General features: G+C 38.2%; 1 protein-coding gene and 1 long non-coding RNA gene across 2 annotated transcripts in view; one reads left to right on the top strand and one right to left on the bottom strand.

Moving 5' to 3' along the window:
• The window catches only part of LOC309499259, a 75,406-nt gene that overhangs the window by 5,343 nt on the left and 56,701 nt on the right, over positions 1-13,362 (bottom strand). The window lies entirely within an intron of this gene.
• The window catches only part of hk2 (hexokinase 2), a 69,515-nt gene that overhangs the window by 34,769 nt on the left and 21,384 nt on the right, over positions 1-13,362 (top strand). Inside the window, exons 8-9 of the mRNA XM_082170219.1 lie at positions 1,805-1,966; positions 7,897-8,130. Coding sequence (XP_082026345.1) covers positions 1,805-1,966; positions 7,897-8,130 — 396 coding nt within the window. The remainder of the gene's footprint in view (positions 1-1,804; positions 1,967-7,896; positions 8,131-13,362) is intronic.

The raw sequence follows: 13,362 nt of genomic DNA, 5'->3' as shown, positions 1-13,362 counted from the left end.
CTTGTCAAGTGTTAATGGAACATGTTCAGACATAATTATTTGAAATAAGTCAAATCCTTTTCTTAGCTGATCAGGAATCATTTTCAACCAGTTAAAACATTTTATATCGGCATCAAACCGGAGTTTCAATAGACCTTTCTTCCCTTTTGTGAAATCCCATTGAAATCAAGAAAAAAAGTAAGGCAGGACTTGATTTTGGTCATCTGAAATTGATTGGATTGTTGTGGTTTGCTATTGGTTGATCTCATGTGAGTGACAGGTTGTCCCGCCCTCACGCCAGTAAACATGTCATCAGAGAAGAGATGTTGTTGCAAGAGGAAGAGGAACTTATTTTGATTAAAGAAGTACAAGGGCATATGCATTTTTAAATGATGCTGTGCACAGATAAATAATTTATAATGAATATTGCAATATTCCATTAAAAACATTTCATGGTGACTTTAATTTCAAACTATAAAAAATATTATATAAAAAAAAAAACTTTAATTAAATTCATTAAATTATTGTTGCAAGTGACCCCTGTTCTCCACTACATTAATTACTTTCAAGGCCATGTCTCTAGAGTTTTAAGTAAGGAATAATTGACGACGGGCTGTTGAATGAATAGAAAAATAATGCACACCGTGACCCGAGGTGGGCGTTACACCTCGGGTGTGCATTATTTTTCTATTAATTCAACAGCCCGTCGTCAATTATTCTGCTTATACTACAGTTACCACACCTCAAAACATTGTTCAGATGATGTATTTCAAGACATTTGTCAGGTTTTTGTCCTTAAAATGCTCTTGTGTGTCGGACTAATTTCTTATGCATCCCATCCCAAGCCTCCGTTGCTAATTCCAAAACGTAATTTTAGAGCTAGTAACAGAGGCTTCAGCCACTGATAGTAGACTAATGTAGTTATTAGAGAGAGAGAGAGAGAGAGTTATCAAGCGTGTAGGAATTACCCGAGTCTCTGCGTCTCTCAACAGTGTTCGGCTGCAGCAGCGTCTCTAATAGCGAAACTTTTAGTTCATCTGCTGCAAGAACAGTGCTGTCATTACCTCGCTAGTGAGAAATTACATGTAGCTTTTAAGTTGTTTAAACCATTTTACTGATAAAATCGTCTGAGCAGCATTGACAACATGTTTCTGTGGGAGGGTGTGTTCGTACTGTATATGTGCACTTTAGAGTGGGAGAGAGAGAGTGAGTAAGTATATGCTGTCCATAAATAATAAAATGTAATTTTGCAGCAAAAAAACATGGAAATAATTTAAAATGTTTAACCTTTTGTTGACTATACTTATTTGCTTGGTCAGTGTCATTGTGTGTTTTGGTTCTTTTGCTGTTGTAGTCTGTAAGGACCTTTAAAAAAAAACTGAAAACATTTGCCAAAGTGATATGGAACTGTAATGTGGTCGAGACCTGCCTGGAACTACTTTAGCCCTGCATTTGCCTGAAAATAATTGCAAACCTTTGAACGTTCCTGAACCAATCAGATTCAAGCATTCAATAGCCCTTAGTAAAAAATAAATAAAAAAATCAACAATAGAATGTACCCTGTGATGTACCCTCTCTTTCCTTTCTTTTTTCCACAAATATTTCCTACACCCCTGATTAAGGGACAGTCCCCCTAAAGCATCCTGGTGTTAAGTGTCTCACTCAAGTGAGTAACAGTGATTGGGTTCTCTGGTTGCCCCAGCATGGGATCAATAACCTCTAGGCGACCATCGTCCCATACCGCCACACTGCATCATGAAACGCGTGTTCATCGTGGTCACTCATCATCCTGACTCTACGTGCTGCGTGTTTTGTTTTCATGCAGGTTTGAGAAGATGATAAGTGGGATGTACATGGGGGAGCTGGTCAGACTCATCCTGGTGAAGATGGCCAAAGACGCTCTGCTGTTCCAGGGACACACCACTCCAGATCTGCTCACCACTGGACACTTCCAGACCTCCTTTGTCTCTGCCATCGAAAATAGAAAGTCAGTACCATTTTGTGCTGGTGTGTTTCTAGCTCTACTAAAAGGGCTGCAGAAGTAAGCCGAATCTGATAAAGTTAGTTTAAAAGGTTACACTTTACAATAAGGTCTCTTTTGTCAACATTAGTTAATGCATTAGTTATCATGATCTAACAATGAGCAATATATTTTTTACAGCATTTATTAATCCGTGCTGATGTTAGTTAATAAAAATACAATTCTTCATTGTTTGTTCATGTTAGTTCACGTCACATTAACTAATGTTAACAAAAACAACTTTTGATTTAAATAATGTATTACTAAATGTTGAAATTAACATTAATATTAACAAATGATGTAGAAGTATTGTTTATTGTTTGTTCATGTCTAATAGTGTAGTACTAGTTAATGTTAATAAATGAAAACTTGTTAAAAAACATGTTAAAGTAAAAAAAAAAGAAAAAAAAAAGAGCTAAATCCTGGGGCTGTATTAACAAAGAATTTTATCTCACCTTAAGGGTTTCTACCTAAGTTTTAGCTTAACCTATTCACAAAACTCTTAAGAGCAAGTTTTACTAAGGAACTCTTATATGAGTAAGGTCAGGTTGACCTCATTTCTCTGGATGATGCCACTTTTTGGTATATATGGCTACATGAAATGCAAACAGTTTGTGTGTGTGCCTGCGCTTTATTTTTATCCCGGTGGGGACTTCAACCTGAATGCACACTGACTCATGGGGAGTCGTCGTGTCACAGTGGGGACCTAAATTGAGGTCCCCATGGGTACACAAGCTTATAAATCATACAGAATGAGAATTTTTTTTTATATATATAAAAATGCAGAACGTTTTCTGTGATGGGTAGGTTTAGGAGTAGGGTTAGTGTAAGGGGGCAGAATATCCAATGGTATAAAAACCATTACTTCTATGGAGAGTCCCCACAAAGATAGCGAATCAGACTTGTGTGTGTGTGTGTGTGTGTGTGTGTGTGTGTGTGTTTGTGTGTGTGTTTACTAGAACATTATCAAGTGTTGAGTAGCCTATAGCATACATTATGTTTAACATAATCAAGTATTACACTCACGGCTAATTCTATTCATTATCTCCTAATCAATTAAATGGCTAACACTTTTCAAAAACACTGTACGCATATAGTGATGTATAATACAGAACCACCAAAGATAAGACAAAGAAAGGAAAACTGGACTACGTTTAAAACTAAGAAACACTTTCGCGATACAGGTGATCCCTTTTTAAAAGGTCGATGTTATTGTAAAATTATTGTCTGCATCAGGAGGAACTTTTATCCTTATTTTTTTGTGAATACAGCCCCTGTTTTTAAGGTTGTACTTTCCTTACAAATGGCATCAGCTGATTCTTTGCCATGCTGCTCATTATTTTCATTGTTATATTCTAGGCTGTCAATTTTAGGTTGAAAAATAAAAGAATTAATCACGATTAATCTCAGAATTTTTCCACAAATAATGCGCCTAAAAGGCCCAGGTGTAATTATTAGGTCTGTAATTTGTGTAGCGGATATTCATGGTGTAAATTTATACAGCAGTGATCTTTACAGTCTTACATAATGTCACACTGAGTAAATGTGTTAGCGTTAAACATTTTTAATTAAACTACTTTTTGTGATGCAATGGAGTGTAATTTATAAATAACATGTATTATAATTTTGTATTACTTTGTTCGAAGAGTTTGCTTTAGGTGTATGGGTAGGATTTACATACATTTAGTATTGAACTAACTTTATTAATTCATTATTATTACAGGAATAATATTATTGGTGACAGTTGTTTGTATGCTGCTCCAGAACTCATTTGGGAGAGCACTAAATATCACATCATCTTACCAAGAAACATATGTATCTGTGAATATCTACTGTCGGGTCCAAATTCTCAGACCACAAGTGAAAATATTTTTTTTGTCCCTACACATAAGATCAGCATTAACAATTTGATTGAAAAGTTGAATTATACAAGGTTTTAGCATTTAATTTATCACTCTTTTGATTTAATGACAGCAACACAAGAACACAAACTTCACAAGTTAGATCAACACCTTATGAATCCATTTCATTCCTGTATAATTTGATCTTAAGGTCTCAATTTTTAAAATAAGTATCTTATGCTCACCAAGGCTGCTTTTATTTAATCAGAAATACAGCAAAAACAATAACATTGTGGGATATTATTACAATTTAGAAATTAAATGTAATAATATAATTTAAATGTATTCCTTTAGGGCAAAGCTGACTTTTCAGCATCATTATCCAGCATCACATGATCCTTCAGAAATCATTCTAATATGCTGATTTGGGGCTCAAGGAACATCTCTTATTATTATCAATGTTGGAAACCATTGTGCTGCTTAATATTTTTGTGGAAACAGTGATACATTTTTTTTTCTGGATTCTTTGATGAATAGAAAGTTCAAAAGAACAACATTTACTTGAATTTTATTTGTGATGTAAAAGTTTTTACTGTCACTTTTTATCAGTTTAAGTCATCCTTGCAGAATAAGTCCTTTCCTTCTTTAACCCCTTAAACCCTGAGGCCATTTTTGGAGTTTTTTGTCTGAGTGACACACAAAAAAGTAAAGACTCATAACTTCAAAACTATAGAGAGGAGAGTCAAAAGGTAGATATCATTTGTTAGGAAACTTTTTATGTTTTTAGAAAATATAAATTTGTATTACTTTTGGACAATCTAATGCTGAGAAAATGCTGATAAAAGACAAAAATATTAATATTATTTTTTAATAATTTACATATCTTTCTTATTTGAAATGCAATAATTCAGGAAGGAAATACGGTGGCAAAATAATTCTTTTTTTGTGATGTTCCCCTATGTGTGGTCTGCGTCTGGATCGTTATTTTATGATGATAGCATAAAGTAATCCAAAGTTACAGCACTTGGAACAAAGGGAGCCTTTTTGTTAAGTCCTCACACATTTGGAAGGCAATAAAAAAAATGAGTTTTCTTAGTGACATACACAAAACTAAAGACTCATAACTTCAAAACTATAGCAAGGAGATTCTAAAGGTAGGTATCGTTTGAAAGAACACTTTTCAAATTTTTTGAAAATATACATTACATTACATTTGGACATTCTCCTGCCGAGAAACTGCTGATAAAAGACAAAAAATATATATAATTTTTATAATGATAATGCATATCTTTCTTATTTGACATGGAATAACTCAGGAAGGAAATAAGGTAGAAGGAAAATTCTTTTTTGGGGAAGTCCCTCTATATATGAGCTGCATCTGGATAAAATTTTGTGGTGATTGGATAAAGCAATCAAAAGTTATAGCATTTGGAACCAAGATAGCCTTTTTGTTGAGACCTTGACGCCCCCTCATGGGCATTTTTAAAATTGTTTCACCATGAAGAAAATCTTGTCATAAAAGCAATAGATTAAGTAAATTTTGGGCTCATTTGAATTGTATTAATATGCTGTAAAAAATTAAGTGCAATTTTCAATGATTTTTGAATGTTTCATGAGATGTATGATGTTTTTGACACATTGCAGTACATAGTACAAAAAACTATTTTATAGATTATGAAAAAAAATATTCTATTTATCAACAAATAACTCAGCAGTACTTAGGAGTTTTTCGAATTGGCTACATTCACTGTAAAGTTCAGACTCTAAGCTTTCAAATGACACCAATTTTGTTTGAATCAAGGCAATATTTTGGAAAAATATGATAATTAATATTTTCGCAGCTAGGTGGCGTCTGTGGGGCGTCTGCGGGCGGTACACTCCGGTTGAGAGAGACTAGTCAGCACTCGTTCAGAGTTGATCGAAGTGGTTGGATGCATTAAAAAGCTGAGATTCTAAGCTTTAATATGATACATATTTTGTGTTATTCCACGTTTGAAATCGAGCACGGATGGTTCCGGGAAAACTGGAAAACACTTTGCACCCCGGGAGGATGAGAGACTTGTTTTTTAGCCAAGTATGCATCACTTCGTGAGGAATATCTCGTGATCAAAGCAATGGATTATGTTGTGTTTGGGCTCTTTGTAATCGTGAGAATCTGCTGTCAATAAAGATGTGTGATTTTTCACAATCCATGCATGTTTCATTGAGTTATGAGCTGAAACGTCACATCAAAACAACATCGCATCACTGCTATTGCTACTTCATAGATCCGCCTGTGGAATTTTTTGTGTTAGAACGCCATAAGGAATATATTTAGATCTGAGTGATGGATTATGGCGAGTTTGGGCTCTTTTTAATCTTAACAATCTGCTGTAAATAATGATGTGCCATTTTCCACAATTGATGCATGCTTCATTGAGTTATGAGTTAAAACGCGACAAGTGCTACATCTATAATAAACGCTCTATGCGCGCCGGTGGTGGTTCGTGTGTTACAACTCCCACGAGGAATATCTTTAGATCTGAGTGATGGATTTTGCTGAGTTTGGGCTCTTTTTAATCGTGAGAGTCTGCTGAAAATAATGATGTGCATTTTTCTACGATCTGTGCATGCTTTGTGAAGTTATAAGTGAAAACCAAACGCGAGTGCTTCATGAGTATATACTAGGATAGGCGCGTCTGAGGTATTGTTTGTTTTAGAACGCCATGAGGAAATATCTTTAGATCTGATTGATGGAATATATTAAGTTTGGGCTCTTTGTAATCGTGAGCTCCTGCTGTAAATAACGATGTATAATTTTTCATGATCGGCGAATGTTTCATGAAGATACGAGTAAAAAGGCCAAGTCTAAGCTACCTTGCTAGGCTACGTGAATCAGTGGATTTTTTGTGGTTTAGAACTCCATGAGGATTATCTTTAGTTCTGAGTGATGGATTATGTTGAGTTTGGACTCTTTTTAATTGTAAGCATCTGCTGTAAATAATGATGTGTCATTTTCCACAATTGGAGCATGTTTCATGAAGTTACAAGCGGAAATGTGTCTAAAATGCAGCATCCATATATGGTTTACACATGGGTCTCTTAAGGGGTTATTTTACAAAAACCTTGCTCAAGTTTATTAAAAACCCTGGAACAATTATGCTTGTTGTATTCTACTCATTGAGACCTTTCAAATGACATATGACACAGGACTATCTGAGCTGTATGATGTTTTTGACATATTGCAGTATGTGGTACAAAAAAGTAGTTTATAAATTATGAAAACATTTTTTTTCTATTTATCAGCAAATAACTCAGCACTACATTGGAGTTTATCAAATTGGCTACATTCATTGTAAATTTCAGACTCTAAGCTTTCAAATGACATCTATTTTAAGTTGATCCAGGTAATATTTTTGAAAAAAAATTATGATTATTAATTTTGCAGCTAGGTGGCGCCTGCGGCGGGTACACTCGTATTTAGTGGAATAACTCTGCAATCATTAGAAGTTGATCGAAGTAATTAGATGCATTAAAAAGCTGAGATTCTAAGCTTTAAAATGATACCTATTTTGTGTTGTTCCATTCAGTGGTTGCTTAGTAATTTGATTATGAATATTTTTCATGGGGTGGCGTCCCGCCGGCGGGACGCTTAGGGTTTAAGGGGTTAAAAAACCTTGCAGTTACTGAACAGAAACTTTTAAACAGTGTCCAAAAATTTTCCAAGAAACATTCAAAATCTGAAAGTGAACCATCTTGCAACAGTGTTTATTATACCAGCATCTGCACCTTAAGTCTTTAATACCCTGTTTTTGTTGCTTAGAATAATATTTGCTGCTAGGAAGGATTAATTAGTTTACTGTTTATTTGTATTTTCTTTTTTATTATTATTATTCTAATTTATATTTTGATTGTAATGCAATTAGAAAGATAGCTGTCGGGAAGAAGCTTTTTGTTATTTGCGTTGCGAACTGTCCCTCAGTAGTTTCGATTTGAGCCATTCACATGCTGTAGGCATTTGGTTAATATTAATTAAAACCTCCAAATAAATCAGAATCAACATTGTCTCTTCTGCAGGAATAACGAAGGTCTGGTGAGTGCAGATCAGGTGTTGAGAGGACTCGGACTGGACCCGTCCCCTGAAGACAGTGTGGCCACGCAGCGTGTGTGTCAGATTGTGTCTACGCGTGCGGCCCATCTCTGTGCTGCCACGCTGGCGGCTGTGCTACGGCAGATCCGAGATAACAAAGCCCTAGAGAAATTGCGCACCACTATTGGCGTGGATGGATCGGTCTACAAAAACCACCCACAGTGAGTCCATTGTCCGATACTTGTGTGAGATTGTTGTGGTACCAAATGATTACCATATTCATACACCATGCCATTGTACTTAAAAGAATACCATGGGAAATGTATTGTAGATGTTAGATTTCCATATTTTTCTGTTTCTTCTCAGTTGTTCAGATTATTCTAACTCGCCAAAATACTCAAAAGCTCATTGTTGTAAGGTTGGACCCCTTGTAAGTGGTAAATGCGTTTCAGAGAAGCTCTTGAGGCTGTAATTGAAATTAAAAGCAAGACGGAGAAAAACAGTTACAAGTGGCGTTGCCCTAGCCAACTTGAAACAACTCTATTTTAGGAGGGTTTGTCACACTTTATCATTTTTTGGGCAAACTATCCCCCAAATATGAAATAATGGTTTTAATGAAGTGATTCTCTAAACAAGAAACTAAAACTGCCAGTGGCGGTAAATGTCTAAATGAGAAAGTCAATGAGTCATTCATTTGATTCATTCACACGGCTGATTCATTCAGGAATTGAGTTAATAGCTCTATATTGCATATGCATATATACTGTATATATATATACTGTATATGCATATGCATACTGTATATATATATATATTGCATACAGTGCCTTAAGAAAGTATTCAAACCCCTTAATTTTGTACACATTTTGTTATGTTGCTCCCTTATGTTCAATTACTTTTAATTACTTCAAAAAAACCTCTCTTTTGGGAGGCTTTGTTACACTTACCAACTGTTATTTCTGAAATCTGGCCCCTGACTGAGCCTGTTTTTTTCTCCACTACTGTGACCTGCTGGAGTTTTGGTTCTGTGCCACTGTCGCCTTTGTCTGGCTCAGTTGGGGTTTAAAAGAAATGTAATATTCAGTAATATTATCGATTTAACTACAGTGACTGATTGGATAAGAACAAATCTGAACTGAATTGAGCTGTCATTCTGTCATACTCCCTGACTGAAGAGTGAAAAAGATGACAGACTAAACAACCTTTGTTGTGGATTGACAAGAAAATAGACTGACAGCAATAGACTAATCTAGACTGATCTTCAAAGAGGATTTATTATGTTAAAAAACATAGATCGTTCTGTGTCCGCATTTATACTTTACTTCTCAATTAAGTGCTTGACAATGCTAGGCATTTTTTTGTTTACAAAATTGGCCATGGATAATCGCTGTGGTAAAATTTGAGATCAGAGCAGAGCAAGACGACGGTTCGTCAGTTCATTCATGAACTCATTGGTCACTACACAAGAGCCCATTTCACGGACTCAGTAACTCATCCTGAATGTTGTAAGAGAGATTGGGATTGAAATTCTGGGGGCTTTTAACAACCACCCGCTGAAACGCAGATGCATACATCAAAATCCTACGATTCCTCAACGACTATGTAAATGAAGCGTATGACTGAAAAATTACTGTAAACTGTTAGTGGGTCCTGTGCTCTGCAATGATGCGTACAGACATTTTCCTAGAAAAAGTGATTATGAATTTTTATTGCTTGGAATTTCATTTATTAATATAATAACTCTTTCATTTTCAGTTATTGTTGATAATTTTATATTAAAGGAACTTAACATCTGATATTTTTTATTTATTTAACATGCATGTATCTATCTCTATATCTGTCTGTCTGTCTATATAATGTATGTTTATATCAAAATTGTATTCTAATTATTTACATGATGTTCTAATTAATGAATCTACTTAATCATTAAATTTGGCTGAGAAATTACCCCCAAAAGATAATTTAAAGTCATTATTGTGTTAAATGAGAAACACATAACACATTGCAAAAAGTAGCTTTACAAAGAAATTGTTTATTTGATTCAACATGTAATTTATTACACATAAACTTTTAAGCTACAATGGCCGTGGTTTGTTTTCCAGAAGCTGCATCTGTATTGTTATTTAGATATATTTATTTAGATATATTTACAAACCAGCATTCTTCAAAATACCTTCTTTTGTGTTCCTCAAAAGAAAGTCATACAGGTTTGAAATGACATGAGGATGAGTAAATGATGACAGAATAAAAATTTTGGGTGAACTGTCCCATGTCTACTTTCGATAAGAACTTTTCATTGGTGTTGTGTAGAGCACCTATTTACATGGCTTATGCTTTATGAAATTAAAACAATCTTCAAGCATCAACGTTAATTACTTGTGCTATTTTAATCCAGCACGCCCAACTTTGGTTCACAGCTTTCATCACCCAGGGTGCTAACGCATACGTTCATAGAAAGGGATCATGCTCGAACATTTTCTAAAGGTGTGGATGGCACTTTCAGAGATGACTAGTCTTCTTTCTCAAGATGCGTCTGTGTTGATTGGCTGTGCACAAGTGCCATCACATGCCAGTCATATGCAGTTTATTTTGGAATGTGTAGGTAGATGTAGAGCAAAGATGACATAGCTCAATTAGCCTCAAGACAACTTTCTTTAAAGGGAAAGTCAGCAATAATGAGATTGAAACAAAGAAATAGTGAAGTTTCTACCTCCTGTACTCATATATCTACAATCAAAGTTACAATTGGAGTGAAAACAAAACAACTTCATTAACTGCAATGGAAGCAATCTAGTTTTTTCACATTATGCTGCGGCTTGTACTTCCAGTGTATATTAGATCTGTATATTAGTTTTCAACCTGTGGAGCAGCTATTAATAAAGAAGCATACACTCGAGTAAAACAGCTGTAAATGTGAGATTTTACTAGCAAATGTTTAGTCATGCACTAAAGGGGGCAATTTGACTATTTTCGCAGCTAATCGTTGGCTATGGTTACTGTAGATTTGAGCAAAAACAACTAAAGACAAAATGGACGAGTGGCTTGTAAAAAACAAGAATACGTACTCGGTTACTAACGTAACCTCGGTTCTCTCTAGAAGAGGGAACGAGTACTGCGTAAGATATCTTACGCTAGGGGAAAATCCTTTTCCGCGAGATATTGAAGCCAAAAATTATCCTTAATTTTGTAATAATGCAAAACGCGTTGCAGCAGCAATGCAGACATAGGCGAGACAGCTCGCGCGCCTATTGGCTGCTCTGCGGCAACTGCAGCAGCCTATCGAGCGAGGCCTGGCGTGACGTCAGACCCAATCAGGGCACTTCGCGCCCGCTGCGTCACGTCCCGCCGAAATGGGCGTGGTCTAGGCCTATAAATATCGCTCGCAGGCAGCTATTATCTGGTTTTTCATCATCGAAGCAACCAGAGCGTGTGCATGCACGGCAAGATACGCAGTACTCGTTCCCTCTTCTAGAGAGAACCGAGGTTACGTTAGTAACCGAGTACGTTCTCTTACGAGAGGTCTCTCGTACTGCGTAAGATATCTTACGCTAGGGGACCCAGTGTAAAACGCCGTGCATGCTGAGATCTGACACCAAAGACCCAAGGGCGAAAGCCCGGGGTACATATAGTGCACAATCACTCAGTGAACTCACAGAGAGTCCGGGAAGAAGGAGGGGTGCAGCCTCACTTTTCCACATAAAGTAGCGTCGAAGGGACGCAAATTTCATCATACAGACAGGGCGGGGTACGGCCTGAACTGATGGGAAAAAATGTGGGTCTTACACAGTTTGCCCAGCTTTAAACTGTCGAAAATTGAGCTGTGCTCAGTAAACGCAGCATTCTGAGCTGAACGCATCAGGTCAGATAATACTGGTAGTTTAGACCGACAGCAGCCTGGCCTGCAGGGCGGGAACCTCTAGGTTATAAAACCTTATAAATGTAGACGGGGAGGCCCAGCCTGCCGCCATACAAATATCTTGCAAGGCAATCCCACTTGACCAGGCCCACGAAGAGGCCATGCCTCTCGTGGAATGCGCTCTGACACCCAAAGGGCACTGCATGCCCTTGGAGGCGTATGCCAGCGCTATAGCATCAACTATCCATCTGGATAGGCTCTGTTTCGACGCGGCTAGTCCCTTAGAACGTCCGCTAAACGAAACAAAGAGCTGTTCCGTCTGTCTGAAAACAGACGAGCGAGACACATAAGCTCGTAATGCCCTGACTGGGCAAAGGAGGCTCGCGTCTCTTTCCTCATCAGGGACCGGTAGGGCTGACAGAGAGATAATCTGCGCCCTAAACGGTGTGTTGAGGGATTTTGGAACATAACCGTGCTTAGGTTTGAGTATAACATTTGAGTCATTGGGCCCAAACTCCATGCACGCCGCGCTCACAGAGAGCGCGTGCAGATCCCCTATGCGCTTCACTGAAGCGAGAGCCAGCAAAAACACCGTTTTGAAAGACAGGTGTTTCAAATCGATTGACTGTAAAGGCTCAAATGGCGCACCTTTCATGGCTTCCAGAACCGTAGAAAGGTCCCATACGGGGACTGAGGGAGGTCTGGGAGGATTCAGTCTCTTAGCTCCTCTAAGGAAGCGGATGACTAAATCGTTCCTTCCTATTGACTGACCAAGCGTTGTTTCTGAGAACGCTGCTATAGCCGCCACATAAACTTTGAGCGTGGAGGGGGCCCTGCCCCCATCCAACAGCTCTTGTAGGAAGGAAAGCACCTCCGTCACATCACAGTTTGTGGGTGACACACCACGGGCTGTGCACCAGCCCGAAAACACTGACCATTTCGAAGAATAGAGTCGTCTTGTAGACGGAGCTCTAGCCTGCGTGATCGTGTTTAATACTCCTTTAGGGAGTCCAACATGTACCCGTTGATGGCCCAGACATGAAGGGACCATAGTTCCGGGTGAGGATGCCAGATCGAGCCGCGGGCCTGTGAGAGGAGATCTCTCCTCACTGGTACTGGCCACGGGGCAGTACTTGCTAACTGCATCACGGCTGGGAACCAAGGTTGGTTTTTCCAGAACGGTGCTACCAGCAGTACTGAGCATCCTTCTTCCCTGATCCGTTCTATCACCTGAGGCAGGAGAGAGACGGGGGGAAAAGCATAGAGCGGGCGGCGGGGCCACACATGGGCCAGCGCGCTCCTGCTCTTGGAGAAAAATTCTTGACAGTGAGCGTTTTCTTGAGACGCAAACAGGTCCACTTCCGCTCTGCCGAATTTCTTCCACAGCAGTTGGACTGTCTGTGGGTGTAGAGACCATTCGCCTGCCGGAACATTGTTCCTGGACAGTCTGTCTGGTCCTACAGTATATTCATGATCCCTGGCACGTGCGCTGCTCTGAGCGAGCGCAGGTTGCACTGAGCCCATACCAGGAGGCGTTCTGCCAGCCTGTACAGTTTCTCGGATCTGATGCCGCCCTGGCGATTTATGTAGGACACCA

The sequence above is a fragment of the Leuciscus leuciscus genome (genome assembly GCF_965113295.1).
Source record: "Leuciscus leuciscus genome assembly, chromosome: 5".
Taxonomy (NCBI): domain Eukaryota; kingdom Metazoa; phylum Chordata; class Actinopteri; order Cypriniformes; family Leuciscidae; genus Leuciscus; species Leuciscus leuciscus.
The sequence above is the reverse complement of the archived record's forward strand: the minus strand, read 5'-3'. Positions and strand labels throughout refer to the sequence as shown.